Source organism: Nyctereutes procyonoides, unplaced genomic scaffold (genome assembly GCF_905146905.1).
Source record: "Nyctereutes procyonoides isolate TBG_1078 unplaced genomic scaffold, NYPRO_anot_genome, whole genome shotgun sequence".
In the NCBI taxonomy this organism is placed as follows: Eukaryota; Metazoa; Chordata; class Mammalia; order Carnivora; family Canidae; genus Nyctereutes; species Nyctereutes procyonoides.
This window is the reverse complement of record NW_026575024.1, coordinates 30,585,071-30,612,376: the sequence shown is the minus strand read 5'-3', so window position 1 is coordinate 30,612,376 and position 27,306 is coordinate 30,585,071. Positions and strand designations below refer to the sequence as shown.

General features: G+C 45.8%; 1 protein-coding gene across 7 annotated transcripts in view; it reads right to left on the bottom strand.

Annotated features, from left to right (window-relative positions):
* Window positions 1–3,341: 3,341 nt before the first annotated feature.
* SMOX (spermine oxidase) overlaps window positions 3,342–27,306 on the bottom strand; it is a 52,201-nt gene continuing 28,236 nt past the window's right edge. For 5 of the 7 annotated variants that reach the window (XM_055301681.1, XM_055301691.1, XM_055301671.1 and 2 more), the window contains exons 3-8: window positions 23,851–24,077; window positions 19,503–19,676; window positions 18,582–19,341; window positions 17,661–17,821; window positions 15,728–15,817; window positions 14,812–15,273 (exon numbers count right to left, since the gene is read on the bottom strand). In XM_055301681.1, the coding sequence (XP_055157656.1) occupies window positions 15,136–15,273; window positions 15,728–15,817; window positions 17,661–17,821; window positions 18,582–19,341; window positions 19,503–19,676; window positions 23,851–24,077 (1,550 nt within the window). In that variant the 3' untranslated portion in view covers window positions 14,812–15,135. Of the gene's footprint in view, window positions 4,022–14,811; window positions 15,274–15,727; window positions 15,818–17,660; window positions 17,822–18,581; window positions 19,342–19,502; window positions 19,677–23,850; window positions 24,078–27,306 lie in introns of those variants that run through there. The other 2 variants (XM_055301728.1, XM_055301719.1) reach the window with 2 other exon arrangements.

Here is a 27,306-nt window from a genome sequence, read left to right as displayed (position 1 = left end):
ATGTCTCACCTCTTGGGGAACATCTTATGGTCATCCTAGGGCAAACCTACAAGCATCAAATGCCTGGACCTCTTAATTAGGCAGCTGGTGTTCCCCCAACCCCAGGTGTGAACTGCACAGGTGAGGACTTCTGATGCCTTTCAACCAGCTAGCACTTACCAGCCAATAACAAATGGCCAGACAATGGTCACTGCATGTATTTGATAATAGTTACTGAGTATCTATTTATGTACCCGGTAAATGAAAAGGCATCAGTGTACAAAAGAAAAAAATCTCTGCATCCACAGCATCCTCATTTCAGAAGAGAAAGGAAGGATGGGTAATAAACAACAATAAACAAAATATACAGTAAATGGTGACAAGCAAAAGAAATATAACAGGGAAAGGGAACAGAAGTGTTGGGGATGGGGCAGATTGCACTTTTAGATCAAGTACCCAGGAAGGTCCTCAGGTAGAAGGTGATGTATGAGAAAGGCCTGAGATAGTAAAGGAGTGAGCTATGCAGATCCTGGGAAAGAGCATTCCAGGCAGAGGAAGCAGCAGGTGCAAAAGTCTCAATTTAGGAGGAGACTTGGTATGTTCAAGGATTAGCAGAGGAGGGGAGTAGGCACTCAGGGTGCCAGAGGCAGTAGGTGACAAGGGCCCAAGCATACAGGGCACTGTAAATCACAGTAGGACTCTGGCTTTCCAGGTGGGTCAAGGTGAGCCGGGTTGGGGGGGGGGGGTTGCTTAGGCAGGCTTGACAAAAGTAGAGATAGGATTGGTCTTGAGGTGAACAGGGTCACTCTGGCTGTTGTGCTGGACTGATAGAGAAAGAGGGATTAGAGCAGAAGCAGGAGGCCAGTTAGAGAGAGAGAACTGCAACAGTCCTGGCAAGAGATGGTGGTATTTGGGCCACTGGCCACAGGGATGGAGATGAGTGATAAGAAGAGGTAGAGCCTAGAGATTTTGCAGATGGCATTTCCACATGCCAGCCCCACACTCAGCATTCCCAGAGTTCCAGCTAGACCTGCCTGCCTTGTTAGAAGCCCCTAACAACTCAGGAAAGGTTTTCTTTTTCCTGCTCTTCTTCTGTTTCCCCCCATATTTAGGCATTTCCTAAAGTTCTATTCTCAGGTTCTCTCTCTTTCTGTGTTGCCATCCATAGGAATGTCCACATCTCAAATCCACATTTCCAACCCCAGCGCTATCTCCATACACAAAATCTGTAGTTGTCCATATACAAATTTTCTCCTAGCTTTACTACTGAAACTCATACACACCAGTGGTGGGAGATAGATCTTTTTAATCAGGGACAGACACTTCTGACTTAAAATGACATCCTATCAAACTCTCTATAAGGCCTCTCCCCTTAAAACCAAGAAAGACCTAAAAAGCGGATAGAAATAGAAATTCAAAACAGGTCTGAAAAGTAAGGATATCAGCCAACCATTTGGAAACAGTGGGGACTCCAGAGCTGAGGAAGTTCAGCTCAGAAAGAGGCTCAGAGGTCCTTGCCATAGCTTGGTCCTCTGCAACTGAGGCACCACAGACCAGGAATTGGTAAGAAAAGGCTCTACCCTCTTCACTGCATACCTCCCAGCTTCCCACCTGTAACCCGAAGAAGGGTCTGCCCAACTATCTAACCCCCAGTCACTGCTCCACTGTCCAAGGACTGCTTTGTGAGCAGCTGAGGACATAGTAATGATGCCCCCATCCTCCTGACTCCCTGCAGGAACTTTCCGCCTTCAGCACAGATTTCCTGCTCAATGGATTGTTCAGGCTTATGGATCTGGGATCAGAAGAGACCTGAGAGCAGAATAGGACGGGATAGTTTCTCAGATGTTCCATTTGATGGAAGAAGAGTAGCCAGCATCTCTGAAATTTTTAGAACATAGTTCTTCCTCATTAGCTGAGAACTAGTTGAGGGCAGTTGGTGGTAGAAGATCTTTCCTCAGTCTGTTAGAATAGAACTAAAAGAAGGTCCACTGGCTTCTGTCTCCTCCAGCAATTTTACCCAGTCAAGCCATATAATGCATCCTCCAAGGGAACTGAATCCCCTTGGTCCATTCCTACCAGGCCCCTTTGTGAGAATGAGCCACCTTGGACCCTGGGTTGCTTCCCCATCTATGGGCCTATTGCTCGTTCTAACACCAGTGCCTAGAAATATCCCTCTTGGACTGAGCGACTTCCCCAAAGAGAGGTGTATCAGTCAGCTATTGCCATAATGTTGCAAAACCAGCCACCCCTAAATTCACAGGTTACAGGAGCAAGCATTTGTTCTCTTTGCTTATGTGCCTGTCTGTAGGTCCTAGATTTGGTTACAGGTTTGGAACTATTCCCCTTTCCTCCACATTCTCCTGAAAACATCAGCTATTGGGGGCATGTTCTTCTCATGACAAATGGCAAGTACATGAGAAGTGAAACCCAACTGTGTGAGCATATTTAAAACATCTGCTCATATCACATCATGTCTGTTCACATTCCATTGAGCAAAACAAGTCAGATGGCCAAGCCTAAAGTGACTGGGGCAAGAAAATAAACTGCTCCCAGAGGGAAAGGAAAGTGATTGAATATTTGCTGAATAATCTTCCAATGAATCACAAGTAGCTGGGTTAAGACATCAATATGTGAATCTGAGAGAAACACAATTCAATCTCTTAGTGGGAGGAGATACAAGGTCACATGGCAAAGCAAGGGGTCATAGAGAGAAGCGAAGAACCAAGGTCACTTTTGTCATCATTTACAAGTGACAACACCAATCTAGTCCTTACCCTAAGCTAGAACAAACACTGGTCCAGACTGGAACACCCACTCCTCCGGCCTTGAACAAGGACCCCATCATCCCAAGCTCTAGGTTTCCTTGTCTGTCAAGGAAAAGACACAGCTCACATTTTTTGTGAGAAGAAAATGATACCCTATTGCACATATGCTTTGAAGAGCAGAGAGAGTTATAAAGAGAAACTGATTTTCTAAACTAAGTAGGGTATCATTCAGGCATCAAGGCAAGAGGCAGAAATTACCAAGCATGAACGAACTCTTCTTTTAAAACAGTACCCTTTGGGATCCCTGGGTGGCGCAGTGGTTTAGCGCCTGCCTTTGGCCCAGGGCGCGATCCTGGAGATCCGGGATCGAATCCCACGTCGGGCTTCCGGTGCATGGAGCCTGCTTCTCCCTCTGCCTGTGTCTCTGCCTCTCTCTCTGTGTGTGACTATCATAAATAAATAAAAATTAAAAAAATAAAAAAAAAATAAATAAAACAGTACCCTTTGAAAAAAATAAAAAATAAAACAGTATGCTTTGAAAAAGCCCAGTCACCATAAACACAATGAAAAAGAATATACCTGAAACAAAAGGAGGGTATGACTAATTTCACACAGAATACTGTGGACCATTTTGAAGCAGTAAATGTTTAAACCATCACGGAAATGCCAATTTCCTAAGAAAATATAAATTGCCAAAATTGCATCTCCCCCCCAGAAGTAGAAAATGTTAACAAAGTTAACCATAAAAGAAATTAAAACATCAAAGTTCTACTTCCAAAATAACCAAGTACAACCAGTTTTGTAAGCAAGTTCTTTAAGTCTCCAGGAAACAGATAATTAACATTCTATACATACTTTCCCAATGTACACAGTAAAAAGATGTAAATCCACCCAAATTATCTTAAAAGCCTAAGAGGGGAAGAAAAAAAGCCCTGGAAAGCCCAAGACAAAAAATCTTAGGTCACTCATGAACATAGATACAAAAGCCTAAATAAATGTTTGCACATTAAATCCAGCAACATATTAAAATAATAATATGCCATGACTTGTGTGATAGATTGTATTATAATTATGAAAACATTTGTTGCCCCAACTTGCTGGGTACTTTTCTGCAGGAGGATTATATGCCTATTCACTGACATCAAGCTCAGCCACTGACTGGCTTTGACCAATGAAATGTGAATAGAAGTAACATATGCCCCTCCTGAGTAGAAATGTTAAGATGTTCCAGTATCTCTCTTTTCCATCTACCATGAGATGCTCCATCAACGTGGGTCCTAGAATTAAGAAGACATGAAATTAATCCTTAGTGCTCATATGGCATGAGCAGTAAATAAATTTCTATTGTAATTCTCTAAAATTTAGGGATTGTTTGTTACCAGAGCAGAATTTAGCTTAGGCTGACTAATACAACAAAGACTGTCCCCAAAACACAAAGAAAATATTAGAAATATAAATGTAATTAACACATTAACAGATAAAAGGAGAAAAGCCCTATGATAATCTCAATAGATACAGAAAAGGCATTTGATAAAATTCAATATTCATTCATAATAAAACAGTTGTGAACTTAATATATAAGGGAATTTCTTTAACCTGATAAACGTTACCCACCAGAAACCAAAAGCAAACAGCATACTTATTAGGAACTTCAGAATCATTCCCATCCATGAAAGTCAGAAACAAGGCTATGATCCTCCTATCACTCCTTTACTCAACACTGTACCAGTAGCTATACTAATGCAATAAGAAAAGAGAAAAAGACACAACAGGTACATTGTTGACAGTAAAGAAACAGGACTATCAACCTTTGCAAATAAAATGATCTTCTAGCCAGAAAACCCAAGAAAAGTAACTGATAAATAATTAAAACTAATAAAAGAGTTTATAATTTAGTCAAGGATTAACCAATATTCAAAAACAAATAGCTCTTCTATTCCCCAGCAATAATTATTTGATAACATTTCAAATGAGTGGGGAAAGGGTGGATCACGCAACAGGTAATATTGGGATAACCAGCCGACAATGAGAAATAAGCATAAGTACAGATCCCTGCCTCATACCACAAGTCCACTGAAGATCTAAATATATAAAATAAAAGTTTAAGGATTATTTTAAAAAACATAGAATATTAGCTTTATGGGTTGGGGTAGAAATGGATATTAAATAGGTTATAAAAAGCACAAAATTGATGGGGCATCTGGGTGGCTCAGTTGGTTAAGCATCTAACTCTTGGTTTCAGCTCTTGGTCATGGGATCGAGCCCTGCATAAGGCTCTGTGCTGAGCATGAAGCCTGTTCCTCTGCCCTACTGCCTCCCCACTTGTACTCTGTCTCTCTAAAAACAAGACAAAACAGAGTATCAATGTTTGTTCATTTTTTAACATAAAGCTTCTACATGTGAAAAGACCTCATAAACAATGCAGCTGTCTGAAGGAAATATTTGCAATTCATATCATGAACAAAAAGACTGTTATCCTTAATATAATTTTTTAAATTCATACAAATCACTAAGAAAAAGACAATACCACAAATGTGGGCTAAGGTTTAGGACAGACAACCCACAGGGGAAAAAAGACCTGAAATGTCTAATAATCGTAGGAAAAAATATCAGTAGTTGGGAAATGCAATTAAAACAAAAATGGGACACCTGATTTTACATACCTGGTGACAAAAATTTTTTTTCACTACACAGAACGATGGCAAAATTGCATAGATACAAGTATTCTCATATTCTGTTTGTGGGAGTGTAAATTTGGTAGATCTCCTTTCAGGATAATTTGGCAGTATCTTCCAAAACTGAAAATGCTATGCCCCGTGATCCAGGGACCTTTACACATGTGCACACAGAGGCATTGTCTATGTTCGTCATAGCATTGTTTATAATAATGAACAATTAGGGGGCAGCCCCGGTGGCGCCGCGGTTTAGCGCCGCCTGCAGCCCAGGGCATGATCCTGGAGACGCGGGATAGAGTCCCACGCCGGGCTCTCTACATGGAGCCTGCTTCTCCCTCTGCCTGTGTCTCTGCCTCTCTCTCTATGTGTGTCTCTATGAATAAATAAATAAAATCTTTAAAAAAAATAATGAACAATTAGAATCACCAAAATGTTCTTCCTCGGCAAAGTGGATACTTAAATGAAGTGTGGTCATACAATGAACTGCTATCTACCAGTTAAAAGGAATACACGAGACCTATAATTTACACAGAGAGTTCTTTTGTTGTATGAACAAAAAGCAAATTAAAAGAGAATGTGTATAGGGCAATTGCAATTCCATTTATTTAAAAATATATGTACATACAAAATACTATATAATTTACATTCACATATTGTGGATGTAGAACTATATTTTGTTTTTTTTTTTTAAGATTTTATTTATTTATTCATGATAGACATAGAGAGAGAGAGAGGCAGAGACACAGGCAGAGGGAGAAGCAGGCTCCATGCCGGGAGCCCGACACGGGACCCGATCCCAGGACTCCAGGATCGCGTCCTGGGCCAAAGGCAGGCGCTAAACCGCTGAGCCACCCAGGGATCCCCTGTAGGAATATATTTTGATAGGACAAACACCAAATTCTTCCTCTTCTTCTTCTTTTTTTTTTTTTTTTTTTTTTAACAAACACCAAATTCTTAAGGGGTCAGAATTAAGGAAACGATCACAGGAAACTCTAGTTTTACCTGTAAAGTTCCTTTACTTTTAGGAGAATATTTTTAAATTAATTTTTTAAAACCTGAGGATCTTACACCAATTATATTGTTACTTTCATCCACTTAATAAACTTTTTTTGCATCCTTATTAAATACTTGGATGCTATGGGGATACAAAGATGCAATCTCTGTGAAGACACATGGTCACATTATTAGCAAATAAGACAAGTGTAATGATGGCAGTAAAGAAGCAAACCAAAGTGCTTTGGGAATTCAGAAGACAGAAATTTACTAGAAAGGGCAGGGAGTCATAGATAAGACAGTAAAATCACCAGAAATCTTCATTAAAGGGAATTACCCGGATGCTGGGTCTGAAAGCTTTGACAACTTGAGAGACAATCTTGAGAGGAACAAGAGAGAAACACAATTCTGAAGACAGCAGATTGTGCAGAGGCCAGAAGAAAAGCACAGCATTTAAATGCTGAAATAAAAGAGCTGCCAATCAGAATTCTACATCCAGGGATGCCTGAGTGGCTCCGTGGTTGAGCATCTGCCTTCGGCTCAGAGCGTGATCCCAGGTCTGGGGATCTGGTACCACATCAGGCTCCCTGCAGAGAGTCTGCTTCTCCCTCTGCCTATGTGTCTGTCTCTGTGTCTCTCATGAATGAATAAATAAAATAAAATAAAATAAAAGAATTTTACATCTAATAAAAATACCCTTCAGGAATGAAGGGGATGAAAGGAGCCTAAAATGATCCATGTGGTGATAAAGATATCAGTAAGAATACACACTTAATATAGATACAGATAGTTACATATAAAAATATTCATAGATATTTACATACACACGATTTGTAGACACATAGCTCTGTCTGCTGAGAGAGCCTGGAAGGGACATCTCCACAGCAACAAGTACACCTAATGCCCAAATCTTGGTTTCTAACACCAAAGAGCTAGGGTTCCATAAAGAAGTGGCTGTTTCTATGACTGGAGCAGGATATATACGAGATGAGCCTGCAATATCTTGTAGTGCCAGAAAGTAAAAAAGTGTTCAAAAAAGAAACACACTGGGACACCTGGGTGGCTCAGTGGTTGAGCATCTGCCTTTGGCTCAGGTTGTGATCTCAGGGTCCTGGGATCGAGACCCACATCAAGCTCCCTCCAGGGAGCCTGGTTCTCCCTGAGCCTATATCTCTGACTCTCTCTCTGTCTCTAATGAATAAATAAATAAAATATTTTTTTAAAAAATCTTGAGTTAAAAAAAAAAGAAATATACACATGCGCGCGTGCGCGCACACACACACACACACACACACACACATTGATGAGGGTATGTCAAAGGGACATAGGAGCCAACTAAAAGAGCCAATGGTCAAAGCTGGGACAATTTAATAACAAAATTAAGTAGTATTGGATAATCAAAAGTGTAAAATCAATACCCATGAGTCCATTTTGATACATATAAATGATTGAATAAATTAATAAAGGGCTAAGGGAGAGAGGAAAGAATTCTCCTGTGCAGAAGAATTCCAAATAGATTAAGGATGATACTCTAAAGAAAAGGAGCACAACTCCTTACTTGTAGCTGTCCATAAGGACTTCCTTCCAAAGAGGAGAGCATGGAGGGGGGGGAAAGAATCACTTTACAGTGCAGAAACCTGACAAACACAACCTCTGTCAAGGGAGCAAGGTCAACACCAACAGTCATAAGTCATGTTGATAATGTATACCACTGATACAATGAGATGGAATGGTACATGATTCCTGTGGTTTTCCTCCCTGAAACCTATGACCTCAGTCTAGTGATGTAGAAAAACATCACACAAATTCTAGTAGAGGAGCATCCTACAATATACCTGACTACACTCCTCAATACTGATAAGATCGTCAAAAACAAGTCTGCAAAAATATCACAACCGAGAGGAGCCTAGGCAAATATGACAACTAAATGTAATGTCACATCCTGGGTGGAATTCTGGAACAGAAAAAGGACATTAGGTAAAAACTAAAGAAATCTGAATAAACTATAGACTCTTGTTAATAATAACGCACCATCATTGGTTCATTGTTGTTCATAACAAACATATGATATTAATGTAAGATGCTTATAACAGGGAAAATAGTTGGAGGCAGGGGACTCTATATATTTATTTTTTCTTAAGTCTAAAACTGTTTGGGATCCCTGGGTGGCCCAGCGGTTTAGCGCCGCCTCCAGCCCAGGGCCTGATCCTCGAAACCTCGGAATGAGTCCTACGTCGGGCTCCCTGCATGGAGCCTGCTTCTCCCTCTGCTTGTGTCTCTGCCTCTCTCTCTCTCTCTCTCTCTCTCTCTCTCTCTCTTTCTCTGTGTCTATCATGAATAAACAAATAAAATCTTTTTTTAAAAAGTCTAAAACTGTTCTAAAACAGTCTATTGATGTCACCATAAAAACCTGATAGAACTGAAAGGATAAATAAATACATAATTATAGTTAGATACTTCAACACTATTCTCTCAACAACGGCTAGAACTAGCAAAGATAAAGAAGAAACCAATATCACCACCAACCAACATAATCTAATCAACATCTGTAGGACACTCCACCCAACAATAGCAGAATACATATCATTTGCAAATCCCCATAGATTATGTGCCAGGATAGACCATATCCCAGACCATAAAACAAATTCAACAAATTTAAAAGAATTTAAATCCTAAATCCAACTTTTGCTTGAGAAACAAAAGAGTTCAAACTTCTTATCTATTTATTTACTTAGTGAATGTATTTATTGAAGTACAATTAAATCTTTTTTTGAGGCTGGCATACAAAAGGAAGACACTAAAAGCCTGATAGAGAAAGGGAGGGAGGAAAGAAAGAGAAAATCTTATCTTGGACCTAACAAGGTCTCTTTTTACTGTTAAGAATCAAAAATCAGTGATACTCTAGAATAAGTTACAATCTTATTTTATTCACTTATTCAAGTAAATTAAAGATACTTTCTATGATTTGTTGGGGGTGTTGTTGTTGTTGAATTCAGAAAAAACCCCGGAGAAGAAACCAGTACACACATGTTCTCCCTGCAGCAAGAGGGCTGTAGTCCCATATGGCCAGCAGATGGCGCCCGAGGATTGTTTTGGACCATGAGTTGGTTGCTTCCGGACAGCCCGGAGTCCGAAGCCCATCCTCCCCACCTCCCCTAACCTTGGTGAGCGCGGGAGCCAGTGTCTCTCTCTGCAACCTAAGGATCCTCAACACTAACCACTAAGGTAAGGATAGTGAGAATGCAGAGAGAGCAAGTGTAGAAAATGCCAGCGAGAAGCTTGGCGGAAAGGAAGGCAAGAGACGGTGGCAGAAAGAGGAGGGGGGGGTGACAGGAAAGACAAGGGCATCTTGAAATGTGGATGGGAAGGATGGAGTAGAGAGAAGAGGGAGAGTAAAGAATGAGGCAAGGTCCCTGACTTTGGGACATGGTGATGCACAAGGGAGAGTCACATACTTCCTCTGTGTCAGGGGGATTGGGGGCGGTCACTATCAGGATGGGTGTGAAGACTAGCTCGTTGTAGATTTGGCAAGGAAGTTGCCTCCAGTGGCTTATGTTGAGACTATGAAGCAGGAGACATTGTTGTCTGTTGACAGTGAGGACACAGGGGGTCCATAGTAGTATGAAGGGAGAGAGCTGACAGGGGAAACCTGGGCGGGGGCAGGGGGCAGTTGTCTCAAAATTGCTCAAATACCGAGCTTGCTGAAACAAAATATGCCTGACATTTTGCATCCCCTAATAGAGAGCCAGGTTTTGAAAGTCAGTGCCTGCAAAATCAGTGATCAACAACCACTACCAGAACCATGAGAGACGAGACCAGCTTTCGTATCTACAACTCCAATTAAATAGTATGAAGCAGGGCTGTGATCAACCCTTAGCTTCTTACGTTAGATGCCCACCATGAGCTTAGATGCCCTGGATGCCACCTTATTAGGACCACTACTCCTCCCATCTGTTGAGATTTGATTACCCTACACAAATCAGGAGTAGCCTCAACAAACAGCACAGCCAGTCATTACGAGAAAACACAGCCTCTTGTAACTCTACCATTATGTCTGGCAGACCATTACTTAAGCAGGCAGTTCTCTAGACCTGAACCAGCAACCCACCTCGCTCTGCACCTTCAGGTTACTCTTGGGCTCATCTCAACAGGCCCAAGTAAATGCAGGGTGACTCAAACCAGAAATGCTTCTCTCCTACATGTGCCTGTGGGCAGCGCAGACATTCCAAGCAGCTCCCACGAAATAGGAGCTGTTAACCTGTCCCATAGCAGCAAAGGTGGGAAGACAGTACCTGCCAAGTACCCCAGGCCCTTTGAAGAACATTTCTGAGGCTTCCACAAGACCACAACTGAATTCCTTCCTCATGGATTCACTGATGCCCATAGCACAAGACATCACGCAACCATCCTACTAGAATCTTGTGCCAGAAAAGATATTTCCCTGGGATCCCTGGGTGGCGCAGCGGTTTGGCACCTGCCTTTGGCCCAGGGCGCGATCCTGGAGACCTGGGATTGAGTCCCACGTCGGGCATGGAGCCTGCTTCTCCCTCTACCTGTGTCTCTGCCCCTCTCTCTCTCTGTGTGACTATCATAAATAAATAAAAAAAATTAAAAAAAAAGAAAAGATATTTCCTTTCAAGTGACTTTCTATAGGTGACTTTTTCTATAGGCTCAGTAGTTAAGCATCTGCCTTTGCTCAGATCGTGATCCTGGAGTCCTGGGATGGAGACCCTGCACTGGGCTCCCTGCAGGGAATTGTAGAACAGGTGTTGACGTGGGTGTTGGCCTGCACATGCCACATTTGCCACCCCTGATAGAGTCCTATGAGTGTCCACCAATGCCAAGGCTGCTTCAGAGACTTAGTCACAGCAAGGAACTCATCCTATGTTCCCAGTACATCTAGTCTGTCTTGCTTCAGAATGGCCCTTGCTTTTATCTGCTTCAAATCTGGTTTCAGAGGTGCAAACATAAATGCTCCCCACATTATGTGATTGTTGTGGAGGCAGCAACTGGAAGGCTGTGGCAAACTCCATGGCCATGCTTCCCGCACCTGTCCCCACCTTCCTCCCAGGGTAGCTCCCTCCCACTAGGATGGCATCCTCTCCAAGCTGCGTAGCTTTGAACAGTCCCACACAGTTCTAGGAACCTCCATCTCCTCTGCAGTGAAATAATCCCCACCTCCCTCGCATGGCTGCAGATGCCCAAGATGAGGGGATGCAGGCAAGGGGTCTGATAAATGGTGACATGCTAGTAAACAGTAAATGTAAGGCCAGTGCTTATCACCAGGCAGCCAGAGGGACAGAAGTAGGTCCTTCCTCCCTTTATCTGTCTCAGGATGTGTCATCTCTGCTGCAAGGAGGAAATTCACTGGGTCAACACAACTGTGTATTTTGGGATGGGAGGGTGGGGGGAAGGGTGTCTTCAGACTCTTTTTAAACTTCTTAAATTGAGTTATATCATACACACAGAAAAGTGCATAAATCTTCAGTGTATAACCCAACGCATTTTTAAGAATGTATATACCCAGGACACCTGGGTGGCTCAGTGGTTGAGCATCTGCCTTTGCTCAGATCGTGATCCTGGAGTCCTGGGATGGAGTCCCTGCACTGCGCTCCCTGCAGGGAGCCTGCTTCTCCTTCCGCCTGTCTCTGCTTCTCTGTGTGTGCCTCTCATGAATAAAAAAATACAATATTTTTTTAAAAAAAGAATTATATACCCATTCAACCACCATCCAGGTCAAGATACAGAACATTTCTATAACCCAGGAAGCACCCCCATACTTCCTCCCAGGCACTACCCATTCCCCCCATATCTAATACTATGCTTGGGTTTGTAGGTTCTTGAATCTCATATTAAAAAATCATACTGTATGTAGCCTTGGTCTGGCTTCTTTCATGCAACCTAATGTTTTTGAGATTAATTGACATTGCAAATACCAACTTGTTCTTTTCTATTGGTACAGAGTATTCCATTGTATGGATGTACTACACTTTGCTCTACTATTGATGGACATCTGAGCTGTTTCCAGTTTTTGGCTATTATGAACTATGTTGCTATGAACATTCTGGTACATATGTTTGGTGGGCATATGCATTCGTTTCCCTTGGGTGTATAGCCAGGAGTGGAAATGAAATGCTGGCGGATGCATGCCAGCTATATAGTAGAATCTGCCACACGGTTCCCCAGTGTGGCATACGCATTTCCACTCTCTCCAGCAATGGCCTCTAATTTTTTTTTTTCGGCACCAGCCTCTTCTTTTCAGTGCAATAAATAGAAAGAGCCTGCAACGAGGACTCAGATCTCAGTGACCTTAGGTGCCATTACTTGACTCTTACAGGATTTGTCTCCCCGTGGGAATAAATTGCCTTCCCCAGCCTGAGTTGGCATCCATATCAAATTAAGAGACCCATGCGCCCTGTATTAATGACTGACACCCTGCCTGGTAGGTGGCTGGCTCTAAGTGAATATTCCCTCCCTCGCTCTTTCCCACACCTGAAGCTCCTTCAACATGCAATCACAGAATAGACATTTATAGCCCTTTCACCCTCATGAACTTCTTTAGAATTCCTCTGCCAGTGATCCTGCGAATCTACTTACTATTTTCTTCCCCCATACTTATGTGACAGGCCACTTCTATCCCTACCCCTTTAGTGGGGAAAACCCAGGACACCCAAGGTGATGTGAACAGAGAGAGCTTCCTTTGCAAAGTAACTGTGGGCCAGGAAGGAGACACACCCCTTGGCCAAAGAAAGTCCAAACTTACAGTGTCTCTTTAAGCACCATTATGAAAGACCTCCAAGATTCATTATGTTAGGGCACCTGGGTGGCTCAGTGGTTAAGTGTCTGCCTTTGGCTTGGGTCATGATCCCAGGGTCCTGGGATCGAATCCCACATCAGGATCCCTGGAGGGAACCTGCTTCTACTTCTGCATGCATCTCTGCCTTTCACTCTGTGTCTCTCATGAATGAATAAATACAATCTTTAATTTAAAAAATTCGTTAAGTAAAACAAGCAAAATGCACAACGAGATGAATACTCTGTCACCTTTGCCGCATTTATCTTGACATACTAGAAATAGATACACAAGGCATTAATCGCATGGGTTGTGGGGAGCAGCAAAGCTACTGGGGACAGCTGGGGGAGGAGAGGTTACCACAACCCCTTTCATGACTTTTGAGCTTGCACCACATCCATAGAACCTCTTCTCAAAAAATGTTTATATACTTATAATTTTTTGTTATGTGTCAGGTGATTATGAATCCCTGACAGAAAGTCCAGGTGGATTGACCTTGGCAAAGCAAGGATGCCTATGAGCTATGTGCACGTAGTAGTTGTGCGAGCAGGGGTGTGTGTGGAAGCGGATGCAGGTAGGCCTGTGTGTAGGCGTGTCTACGTGTTGGACAGCTCCAGCATGACCAGAGGTAACAAGGAAGAGGATGTAACGTCCTATCAGGAGCAGTGTCCCACACGTCTGAGAAGGGAGCCCCAACTAAGTTCACACAGTTATACTGGGGGCAGGGAGGCACCTGGATTTTCAGGTGGACTTCCTCCACCACCCAAATCCCTTAATTTTATATAATTCAAATTCTATCATTAGCAACCTGGAACCAGGAAATGGCTAAATGTTCTTTAAGGTTCTACGCCTGTGTATAAGATGTAGCTGTGTGTAGGTATAAGGGTGCGGGGTGGTGTATCATGTAAGAGTGAGTGTATGGAGGGGTGTGTGTCTGTGGGTGCATGCATGTATGTGTGTGTGCATATGCAAGTGAGTGTATGTATGTGTGCACATGGAAGTGAGTGTGTGGGAGGTGAGTGTGTGTATGTGTGCTTTCACGCAGCAAAAAAAAGCAGAGAAGAGTATCCTCCCCCCAGTAAGTGATAGGCCCTTGGAATACAGCAGGTGGGTAACACTTAAGGACATCCTCCCAAATGGCCAGACTATCCACCTTCCCAGAAGTCAACAGCAACCACCCCGAAGGCCAGACCTAGGGCCCCATGGCCAGGTGATACTCACTATTAATACATCTGAATTTAGCATAGAGCCACAACAGATGCCCCCTCCCCTAGAACTCACCTTCACTCCATGTGGCCATGTCACCCAGTAGGGCTCTGAGAAGTCCAGCAAAGTTGGCCAGTGGGCAAACAGGCCCATCCTGAAGGAGCTGAGCTGAGCAGTGAGGCGCCCTGATCCCTGAGGGGTCTCGCCAGCAGGAAGGCAAACAACCACAAGCAGATTGAGGTGAGGAGGTACTCCTTCCAGTAAAGGCAGATACCTTACCTTCTGGGGGCACAGCCAGGTCACAGCCCTCCCATCATCCCCTCATTCAAAAAGGATGTGCTAAAAAATACTAGAGACACACATACACACAAAGAGGCTGAGGTAAATGGAAGAGAGAAGCTGAGGAGCAGGAGAAGGGCAAGCCTCTTTTATTATCCCAAAATGCAAAGTATTGAAGGCACTTACAATAACAAGGCAGGAGGGGGGTGGGGGTCAGAGCACAGAGGTAAATCATCGGGTCCCCTCCCTGGTCACCACCCGGCATGGAGAAGAGGAAAAGCTACAGGACCAGATCTGAAGCCAGTCGGGGTGTCTACCTCTACAAAAGGTACAAATCCATTCTACAGAAGATTAGAAAATGAGGAGCACACAGCAGCAAGGGGCAGGGCTGGCAGTCACAAGTTAGTGGCTCTGTAAGGAACACACTCGGCAGTGAAGAGGGCCCTCAGGTCCCCTGCTGGAAGAGGTCCCGGTACATCTCGATGAGACGGGCAGCCTCGCGCTGGCCAGAGAGCAGAGCACCATGGGTGGTGGAGTAGTACTTGCGGTGAGTGGCCTCACCCGAGAACAGCACCTGCATGGGCTGGGCCAGGGGACGGGGAAGTGAGGGTCGAGGAGCAAGAAAGGCTAGGAGGCTACCTGTCTGCCCCCAGGAACCGCCCCCCCATCCATACTACAAGTCAGAGAGCAAGCATCTGAGATGCAGGTATTGCTGCTTCCACAGGATGAGGACTTGCCCATCCCACCTGGCCACCTTCCCCTGTTTCTTCCCCAGACATCCAGGCCTCAGTTCTTTCTGCTCCGAGGCTGTCAGGAGTCCTGGTTCTGCAGTCCTGGAGGCTCACTGTGCCTCTTACTAGTGAACTCAGGGCAAGTGGCTTAACCTCCCTAGACCTTGATTTTGTCATCTGCAAAACAGGTTTATACCACCTACTTCTGAGGGTGGTTGTGAGGGTTAATTGAAATAATGTATCTAAAGTACTTAGAACCTGGAAGAACATAAGCACTCAATAAAGTTAGGTGGTAATTTAACAAACCTTTATGGAGCCCCTATTAAAGTCCAGGGACTGTTCTGGGCACTTGGAAGATAAAAGGTGACCGGGCTGCTGCTTTGAGGAGTTTCCTTGCTGGTGGGGAAGCCAGACACGAAACCCAATTACTAAAAGGTGCCACGTGTGACATGACGGGTGTTTGGGCAAGGTGCTGAGAGCCCAGAAAAGAGGCCCACAGTAAGGGGGATTGCACAAAGTTTCCCAGAGGACAAGACCATCAGGCTGCTTCTCAGAAGATGCTCGGTAAACAAACAAGCAAATGACATTTCAGGAAGAAGGAAAAACGGGGGCAAAAATGCACCAGAGCAAGGGACAGTGAGAATTTTGGTATAGCCAGGGCTCAACCTTAAGAAAGCAAGCTCTCTAGGTGGGATCCAGGTGAAGTACGAGTGCCTGCATCCCAAGCTTGAGTTCAGGCTTTTATCTCACTGTATCTCAAACTGAATGTGCAAAGGCACCAAACCGGGGACCCTGGGAGAATGTAGTTTTTAATTCAGCAGGTCTAGGGAGTGCTGTGAGTCTCCATTTTGAAAGCACTCTCACTTGATGCTGGTGCTGCTGGTCCACAGACCACTTACTTTGAGTAGGGAAGCTTTAACCCACCAACAAGGAGGCTGCAGAGGCAGTTAAGCTGTAGGAGGGCAGGGTGGGTGGGGTGCATATTGTGGCAGAAGGCAAGTGTGCCTACTCCCACATCCATTCTCCTCTTTCTCCTAGTAACAAAGCCCTGATTTTTAACTGGGTCCATTGTCATCCAGAATAAAAATGATGCTTCCCAAACCCTTTAGCAGCTGCTATAGGCAGGTGACTAAGTTCTGGCCAATCAGCTTCAAGTGCACTGTTGTTTAGAGGCACTGACTCAGCCCCGAGGGGTTCCCGTCTTCTGTCCCTCTACCTGTCACAGACTTGAGAGTGGCAACCTTACAGCCCTCTAGAACCACAGAGTGGCCCTGAAGATGGAGCTGGGTGCCCATGATACAGGGTCCTGACATCTACCTCTGGATTTCCCTTTGTATGAAAGAAGGAAACTGTCTGGTTTAAGCCCCAGTTACTTTCCTGTTGTGTTGCTTTGTGCTGTAGGCACTAGTCCTAACCGATGCAGGTGACAAGTGAAGGTTTGGTTTTCAGGAAGGTGGCTGTAGCAACAGGAAGGGCCTCTTCCTCTCTCCTGCTGAGCACAACCACGGCATGCACAACACATGCTGGAAATCTTCTTCACCAATTACACCAAAGAATCGTCTTAAATATAATTCTGTTGGGGTTCTAACATTGATTGTATGTGTAGGCTTGGTGGGGGAAACTCAAAATCCACTTTATAAGAACAGAAATATATACAACGTTTCTCTCAGATTTATTATTTTTCTCTATTATTTATTATTGAGTTGATATAATTTGGGGGAGGGTCAGTATTTTTTATTTTATTTTCTGAAACATATTAGGGGGAAAAAGTAAATAAAACATATTGGGGAAACTTACTTCTTATTGAATCACTGCTGTCCAACAGAACTTTCCATGATGATAGAAACGTTCTCACACCGCAGCCACTAGGCACATGTGACTATCAAATTTGAAATGTGGCCAGTGCAACCAAGGAACTAAATATTTAATATATTAATTTCAATTTTAATTAATTTCAATTAAATGTGGTTAATGGCTGCCATATAGGACAGCAGAGCATGAAATGGCTCAGCTCTTACAACCTCAATAAAGCATTTAACATCTCAATTTGATCCCATCTTTTCTTCCAGATGTTAAGTGCACGTCTTTCTTTTCTCCTTCAACACAGAAGTTACTCCATCCATCTCAGCTTGGCACCCCTCAGTGAGCACCGCCCGCCCTCTCGCCGGCCAACCAAACCCGCATACAAAACCCCTGCCCCCAGCCCCACAGGCCCTCCTCACCCTGCACCCATGCTCACCGCCATCTTGGAGCTCTCAGTGTATGGCAGAGGCTTGGCCAGCTTCTCTACGTCTGTCCCACTGGAGCCCACCTGCGTGTACGAATAGGAGCCTCGGAAGTATGGGTTGCTGCCCCAGGCTGAGCGCAGGATTCGCCGTGGTTTTGGAATGTTGGGGTTCCCTGTTGGGAAAGAGCCAAGAGGAAGGAAGATAAGAAATGGCTGCACACAGAAGACACCACTGAGCAGGCAACCACCAGTCCACCGCTAAGGCCAGGCCCCTGCGGGGAGGCAGGGGAGACGCGGGAGGAGGGAGCAAGACTGGGGCTCTAGCTGTTTAGCTCAAAGTGCCTCCTTGTGGAACCAACCGATACCCTGCTATCCCGGCAAAACAGCTCATCACTTAGGGGTCCTAATTTTCCTATAGGAAAAAATATTCCAGCTCATCATGTTTCCTCTTCCCATTTCAGGGGGTCTCATCAAGCTTTTCTGGAACAATGGATGAAAAGTGTTCAACTAAAAGAATCAGACAATGAAATGCAAATCCATCTCAGAGCAGGACAGTGTGAGTAGGAAATGGGCAATCTGAGGTTTGGGGGTGATACCTGAGTTTTTTTTTTACCATCACCCCTTAGAAGAAACATAGTGCCCATGGTTCTGCATGTTTCTTTTTTTTCTTTTTTTTTTTTTTGGTTCTGCATGTTTCAAGTTCCAAGGCGGATAGTGGGGAGGAGCCTGCCATCTGTGAGCCCAGCCCTGCACCCCCTTTGGCAGCTCTCCCAGTAGGCATGCCCCTCAGCTCAGTGGCACAGTCTGGGGCTGCGGAGAGATCCAGCAGGTGCAGGAGATGCAGAGGATGGAGCAGAGGATGGGACAGGACCAGGGGCTGGGGGTGGACCAGGGCTGGGAGGCCAGTGCAGGCCCAAGGCATGGGGAACATACCTGTGAATTGCCGCAGCATCTCTGTGCAGATCTCAGCCACCGCCTCATCATCGCACTTCTCCATGACAAGGGCCTCCTCGCCGCAGATCCAGCCGCTCAGCACGTGGCCATAGCGCTCAGGTGGGTAGAGCACGTCAAAGCCACAGATCTTGCGGTACCAGAGCTCAGGTGGGTAGGTGAGGGTGCGGCTCTCCGCCTCGTCCTCCCACACAAACTGTAGGCTGTTGCACTCGGGGCCCCAGAAGGGCTCCTCAAATTCCAGAAAGATCTTGTCAGTGGTGCCGATGCCCAGGCGGTGGATGGCAGCCACCTTCTCAGCAGGCAGGCCTGGCCGGAAGAAGCTGGTGTACTGCCTCTTGAGCACACCCAGCGACACGGTCACGATCACATGGTCCGCCGGGATCACCTCACAGTCCTCACACTCCACCAGCACTGGCCACTGCTTGTCCTCATCCCGCCCATCCCCCTGGGGCTCCTCTCCCCCCTGGTCGCCCTCCCCGGCGTCATGATTGTGGTCACCTTCGCCTCGGGGCTCAATCTCAGGGCCCCGGGGGCGGGCCGAGGCCTGGTCCCAGTGCACACAGCGGACAGGTTTCCCCAGCTGGATGACATGGGTGGGGATGCCCTCAGCCAGCAGCTCCACAACCCGCATGAAGCCGGAGGGGATGATATGGTGGGCCCCGGGGATCTCGGTCCACTCCCCAAAGGCGCTCAGGGACACCTCGTCCATGCTGTGTGAGCTACTCTCACAGCTCTCCACCTGTGGGAAGAGCCAGAGAGGAGCTGGGTGACCACCAGGGCCTGGTCGGGGTCAAACAGGGCCTCAAAGCAGCACCACCCCCCTTGGACCCAGACTCCCCAGAATCCATCTTCCTCCCACTGGCACCCGTATTCAACAAAGCTCTGGGCAGACAAGAATACCTTGAGGTACTGCTGGATCATGGCGAGCTTCAAGCACTTGGTGGCCTCCGGGTCCTCAGGGTCATCCCTGATGCGGTTGCGCACCTCCTCCCGGGTGAACACCCCCACGCTGTTCTGACTCTCAGCATTGACAGGTTTACCATGCCGGAAGAACTCCTGGGTCAAGTTATAGACCTGCCAGAGAGATCCCAGGAGACTGGAAACACACTCCCTCGCCCCACCTCCATCTCAGGCCAAAGAACCCCAACTCAAAAGTCCCCACCTTCCAGGTGTCCCCAGATAGGCTGAGCCCACAGCTCCTCTTCCTTGGTGGGTCAGTGTGGCACTTAGTGCTGCACTCAGGCTGTACCAACAGGGCCAACGTTCAGGCTGGCAAGCTGCCCTGGGTAGCCAGCCTCCTTGCTTCCAGGACTGCCCTCTAGGACCCTCCTGGGTCTGTGAGGGAGGAAGGGAGCCCTGGAGGCTCACTTGCTGGGCCCTTGCTGAAAATAAAGTGGAATATTTGGTACCTGGTGGGAGAGGAACCGTGTGGCCACACAGACCAACCACTAGAGAACCCAGGTCTGCATGCATTTCCTTTTTCTCAGAACCACATACCCAAATCCTTTCCCTGCCACTCCTGCCCGAGCCTTTCTGCTTCACCCTCTCCCAGGGGGCCAGTGTTTGGGGGGGAAAGGGAGCAGAAGGAGCCCTGAAATCTGAGCTCCCAGGAGATCCTCCCAGGCTCTGCTTGGGTGCACACAAAGTGCCCCTTTTACTTCAGAACCCAGACTTATGTAAGCAAGATGGCCATGTTGGGGCAAGATGTGTGGCAGGAGGGAGGCCCCAGTGTGCCGAGGAATGAAAATACATTTCACAGGCATATTCTGGCAAGAACTTCAACCCACACCTTATCAACAGAGCAACAAACAGGCCCTTGGAGCACAGTCCTGCTGCCTCTCCTGCCTGCGGGGCGCATAACTCCCACCAAACATTGGGCTGGTCTCCCTGAGGAAAGTGTGAGTCTTGGGTCAGGCATGGCATCCCCAAAGGGCAAGGTCTGAGCCCCAACATTCACTCAACAAACATGTACTAGGCTGTGCCAAACACAGATTATAATGGTGAACAAGACGGACATTCCCCTGCCCTCACTCAAATGGTTTCTATATGATGCTCTGTGACAGGGAAGAACACAAGGGTTTTGAGATCAGCCCAGATGACCTTGGACAGGTGGCAGTGAGAGAGAGAGGAAAAGATGAGGGAGAGGAGAGAGAATGCAAGTGGCTCAGTCTTGCAGAAGTGGACTGCAAGCGAGGAAAGAGAAAGTTACAAGAGATAACTTTGAAAAGACAGGCAGGGGGTGGAGTAGGAGAGATTAAGAGTCATGTCAAGAACTCTGCACCCTGGTATCACTGAAGGGTTGTGAGCATGAGCGCACACCCACTCTCCCTCCCAGTACACTGACAGATGTGGGCTCTTTGGCCAAACTCTGTGACTGGTGCCAATTTGTGTGACTCCCCCTCCTAAAGTGAGTTTGAACTTGGTCAGCCCACGTTCATGGCAATGATGTCTGCCCTATACCCCAGCCCTGGTATAGGCCCTGGGGCTGCACAGTAGAGGAAGGAAGGTGACATTGCCCATCCCCCACCATTCCACTCAAGGGAAAAGCCTCTACATGAGATAGAAATATGAATTAAACATGTCTCTGAGTATATAATATAAAGAAGAAAAGGAGTTAAATTGTTTGCTTTTCCTCCCTACAGTCACAAGATGCTGGGCATTTGGCCTTAACTGGAGTCCTCAGCAAATTCCTCATCCGGCAACTAACTGCCAAGGAGTCAGGCTTTCAGCTTGCCTCCTCCTCCCTGGGTTTTTTCCTTTGGTGATAAGCAACATGGTAGCCAGTCTTCAGCTCATGTTGACTAAAGGCTGGAATGTACAGCTGGGAGTGATAAATTTAGTCTATCTACATGATTCTTTGTGTCAAAAACCAATCGGGTCAGCCTTAACTGAACATGGCTTTGTCATATAACTAGTCTCCTGTCCTGGATTAAATTACATCTTCCCAATGTGACCAAAGGAAATGGTACAAGCCTGTGACAACTAATACCGCAATTTTCATTAAGCGCTTTTCATCAGGATCTCATTTAATCCTCACAACACTCTGAAGTAGATTTAACTATGTCCATTTTACAGGTGAGGAAAGTAAGAGTCAGAGAGCCTCAACAACTTGCTCAAAATCATACAACTAATAAATGATAGAACTAGCATTTGAATCAAAGTAGTCTTGCTTCAAGGGACCAAGATCTATATGATACTAGTGCACAAACTCATTTATTTGTTAACCAATATAATAGATTCAAATGAGCAGCCCTTCAAAATCATCACCTTCAAAGGAAGGCTGCATATTTATTATGAAGCCACCCTCAGGCAGGGCTTCACATGCTTAGAGCATGCCTCTTCAGAATGGCCTCCAGCATTGGTTAAGGGCCACACAAGGAAATCTCTCTTTCCTCATGGCTAACACTTCCTCCTTCTGAACCAAAGTATCACAGCTCCAACTGATAACCCACCTTAACCATCCTACTCTCCACAGCTCACACTCTTAGCTTTCAAAAATCAAACCCACAAACAGAAGCTGATGATGATCTACTTTTAAGCACATTTAAGAGAATGAGCAAGTCATAGACCCTGAAAGTCATTCTCAAGAGGCATCCATGCTTAAAGCACTCACAATGACCTGGAAATCAGGATGTGACTAATTCTCAGTAAGCCAGAAAGGTCTACTTTGAAGAATACTAGTCCTTCTCTGCTCATTAACAATTTGGTCTCTTTGTCCATGAGCGAGAACAAAAAATACCATGGGACTGCATGCAACATATCTTGTGGGTGCACACACAGAAGTCACTGTGTGCCTGCCCTCCACTGAGCAAGGACTATCCCCAAAGCAAGAGTCATTTCTCCTTTCCCATGCCGGAGAGACAGAAAATGCGCAGTAGGTGCTTGTTGGCCAATTTACTGACCTGGAGTGAAGGATCATTACACTACAAATGACAAGCTATCAGAAGGCAGGACCTACATGCTACCTTGCTCTTTAAGTGCAGTTCACAGCACCACTGAAAGATACTAAAAGCGTCAACATTTTTTTAAAAATCTGAATTAGGGGCTCCTGGGTGGCTCAGTGGTTGAGCATCTGCCTTCGGCTCAGGTCATGATCCCAGGGTCCTCGGATCAAGTCCCACATCAGGCTCCTTGCAAGGAGCCTGCTTCTCCCTTTGCCTATGTCTCTGCCTCTCTCTCTGTGTCTGTCATGAATAAACAAATAAAATCTTTAAAAAAAAATTTTAAACCTGAATTAGACAAAGATGTGTGCCATTGCCACTTCTATCCAACACTGTACTGGAGACACTAGCCAGTGCAATATGGCAAGAAAAGAAATAGGTCTCAGGCTGTGCTGTCCAATAGAGTAGATACTAAACACTGGTAGCAATATAAAATTAATTAAATACTTAGCTCCTCAGTATTAGTAGCTACATTTCAAGAGCTCAAGACTCAAATGTAGCTAATGATTACCCTACTGGATAATATGGGTCTAAAGCATCTCCATTATTATAGAAAGTTCTACTGTACAATGCAGGTCTGAGGATTAGAAAGAAACAAACAAAATTATCGTTTTTTGTATAGTATTATATACACAAAATTCTAAAATATTAGAATATAAACTAATATGTTGATATAATATTAGCATTAAAATAATACTTTATCAGGGTAGCTGAAATTAATATATAATAATCAGTTATAGTTCTATATGCTGGAAAAATTAGAAAATAAAATTTAAAAAAAAATCACCACTTACAAGAGTATCCAAAAGCAATAACAATAATCACCACTGAAGCACCTAGTAATAAATCTAACAAAATATTTTTTTAAGATTTATTTATTTATTTGAGAGAGCAAGGGGAGGGGCAGAGGGAGAAGGAGAGAAATCTTTAAGCAGTCTCCCCACTGAATGCAGAGCCCAATGCAGCCGATCCCAGGATCTCAAGATCATGATCTGAGCTGAAATCAAGAGTCAGATGCTCAACCAACTGAACCACCCAGGCCCCCTCTAATAAAAGATGTTTAAGGCCTTTCTAAAGAAATATTTAAATCATCTATATCAATGGTCTCTTACCTACTACTTCTCCACTCATAATCTCCATTCTGTCCTCAAATTGTCCTGATTTTCCAAATACAGGACCCACAGAGTGTGCAAAAACATGACCAGAATCACAGAAGACCGCCACAGGTCACACAACTCCCCCCATTCTGCCAATGTGCTCCCTGCCTCACACAACTCATGTGCCCGGCTGCCTTGCTAACACCTCACCTCGTTGTATAAATCGCTGAATTCCTCAACCACGTCCTTGGGGATCCTGCGGCCATGGTTGGTGAGGTAGCAGGCCACGCCATTCTTGGAGTAGAGGCTGATGCGGCCCACGCTGCGCTCCCCATCAGTTGTCTCTTCCAGGAGGCCATTGGCTTCTGCTAGATGATAGATGGGATTCCCGTGGGAGCCATGGATCCAGGTGGCTCCCAACTCAAAGGTGGCGTGTCCTGATGGTGACAACAACAGGCCCTTAGAGGGGCAGGGACTCCTTCAGAGAGGGCCAGAACACTACCTCACCCTTCTTCCTCCAAGAGGATCCTTTCACCCCCACAATAGGGCAGGAAGGGAGTCAGGTCCTTGTCTGGCAACCAATCAAAGTCTTCAGTGAAACGTTCCCAGTGGAAACTACATGTAGCACAATATGGGTTCTGCTTCACAGCTGAGATAACTGCCACCCTGAATAACTTTGTGATTGCCCCAGTTACTTCACTGGACTAGTTAGAAGACTCTCTTTGTCCATCCTGTCTTTGTCTAACACAGCACCAGACACTGGACCCTCCTTCCTCATTGGTGACTCAGGAGATATTCTGTGGGCATCTGAGGATACAGTGGTCCCAGTAAGGGGAGTGAAGTTACCTGAAATACCCAGTAAGGAGACCCAGGAGGAGGGCCTCTGGCCCAAGGTCCTCATCTGACCTTACTCCAATTCCTCAACATCTCCAAGGGCCCCAGACTCTAAGCCCCGTCACAGACAGAAAGTGACCCCCCTCCCAACTCAGTCTGGGGCAGAGAAGAGACAGTTAACATTCTAGTTTGGAATACTTCTCCCCAAGGACTCCCCAGGCAGTCTAAAATAGACTTCCAGAGAAGATCAATCTCTCTCATCCTAAGGCAGAAGAACATGACAGAACCCTGGAAGTCTGACTAGGGTAGGGGGCAACTCCTGGACCCAAGCTGAGACTGGACTAGGGCTGGGGCTGGTTTTACCACCCCATCCACAGCCAAAGTACCAGATGCTTTGAGGCAAGCTAACTCTGTGCCTGGACCTCAGTTTCCTCTTCTGATGCTACAGGGACTGTGGCACACTGTCTCCTTCCTTGCCTAGCTCTCAAGGAAGTTGAAACAATGAAAGGAGAAGAAAGGAACATTTTTTTTTCATTTTGTTTTGTTTTGGAGGACTGATTCAAGAAATCATGTGCAGTTAACTTTTTTGCCAAGATGATCACAATAATTCCTCCTATCCATGTACACATGGCCCTTTGCAACGTGACCTTGCTAGTCCTCCCATCAAGAGGTGGGGTCTATTTCCCCATCCCCTTGAATCTGAGCTGGACTTGTGACTTGCTTTGATTAATAGAATGCAGTGATGTCTGTGACTTCAGAGCCAAGGCCTCAAGAGATATCATGGCTTCCACATTCCCTGTCTTAGAATGTGACCATGCTGGAGAGGCTTATCCTGCTGGAGATGTGTGGCTCAGCCAAATGCCAGTGCCAACCAGCAGACAAATGGGTAAGGCTGTCTTAGACAAACCAATCCCAATGAAGCCACCAGATGACTGCAGCTGAATGGGAGATCCCAGGCAAGAACAACAAAAGAACCACCTAGATCAGTCCAGCCCAAATTCTTGACCCACAGAATTTAAGCAAATAACATGATGCTGTTTTAAGTTGCTACAATTGGCGGTGATTTGTTATGCAGCAACAGCTATCTGATACACCATAACAGACAACAGTATCACCCCTCACCACAGGAACTGGACATTCCTTTTTGTGTGTACCTTCCCTCTCCTGGGTTGTGTCTAATTAAACTACCAGTTACTAAAAATAGCCCTGTATATGCTATGTGCCAAACACACACAAGAGAAAAGGCAATCAACCTCATGCCATAGCCAGTGAGACAGAATTTCCCGTTGTCTATGGAGGAAGAGGCAGGAATGTGTATGTCTCTTTGTCCAGGAAAAGTGGGCAGACTGAAGGCACAAGAAAACTAAAAACCCAGTGCCCTATCTCCAGGCTTGGGGTTCCCCAAGGTATCTTGCCTGATTTGAGCTCCCAAGAGAAGAAGGGGACCAGCACTTGGTGAGGAGCATGGGTCCTCCCCAGGGCATGCCAGGGAGCTCCAAATTACACAGTCACTGGGTAGGAACATCCAAGCCTGGGGCACCCTTCCTGGCTCCACATGTGGCACAAGCAGGAATGAGGTGAGCAGCTTGAGGTCAGCAGCAAGGTCAGCATCCCACCGCTATTTGTGAGGCTCTGTGAGGACGCAGGGTGAGCAGGCCCCAATCTGAAGATATTTCCTGCCCTCTTCTATCTGCCCCTCTGTGCTGTGATCCTTGACACCCCTGAATTGAAGGGCACCAGCGCCATATCTTCATCTACCCCACAGCATTCCCGGAGCCTCTGGCCCTCGACACCTGCTCGATACCTCTGAGATTGACAGCTACCATCTCACACTGCAGCAGGTCCAGCTGCAGCCTGGGCTTTCAGCCCTGCATGACTACACACAATACATGCAAATTTGTCCTTCCCTGGGTATGCTCTCCCCGCTCCTGGCGGGGTCTGCCTCGATCTTCTTCACATATATCACTCTACACATACTGCCCCTTCCTTCTGCTCACCCAACTCCCCCGATCACCAAGCTCCCCCAACTCAGGAAGGCTTCTGCCACCAATACATGGTGCATCCCCCTCAGTGCCCTGTAGCCCTGCACTTCCACCTCACTGCCTGTACCATGCACGGTATGTGTCAGCTATCAGTGACCACCAAGACTGGGCCCTGCGTCCTCTTATCTTCTGCTTCTATGTCACACACTGAATGTCTTATCAAGACTCAAGAACCACAACCGGAGCTGCCTCTTCCCTAAGGCTCCCAGCCAGCCAATCAGATGTCGAGCAAAGAATCCCAGGGCTTCCCTCCTGGCTGTCCCCAGGTTTATGAGTGCCTTGGACGGCACTTTCATCCTCACTGCCAACACACACTCCTGTGTGTGCCAGCAGAAGACAGACGCAACCTCATATACGCCTTCCAGGAAATGCTCTAGAAGACTCGCAATGTATCAAAGTTTCTGAAAGAGAAAATGGCCCCATATGTGTCCTCAGCATCTGCTCATTCTAAGTCTGACCACCTATGTCCCAAAGTCAGTTTCCACATCCATCAAATGTGGGCACATAATGTCTGCGTGGCCTTGCTGCCCCATGTGGGAACAGACACTGATACAAAATCTCCTGGAGGGTCAACACAGCATGTGCTTTAGGCCATCATGCATGGTCCCTACCCACTCAGACTCTCAGTGGTCAGATCCCCTGGCTGGGAGACGCTGACCTCCAGCTACATTTCAGGCAAGTTCCCCACCCTTTAGGACCCCTGGTGAAATCTATCCACCCCTGGGGTAAGTCTCTTACCTAGCTACTTTCTCCAGAGTCTTCATTATCTGCAACCTAGACAGAGCCTCTT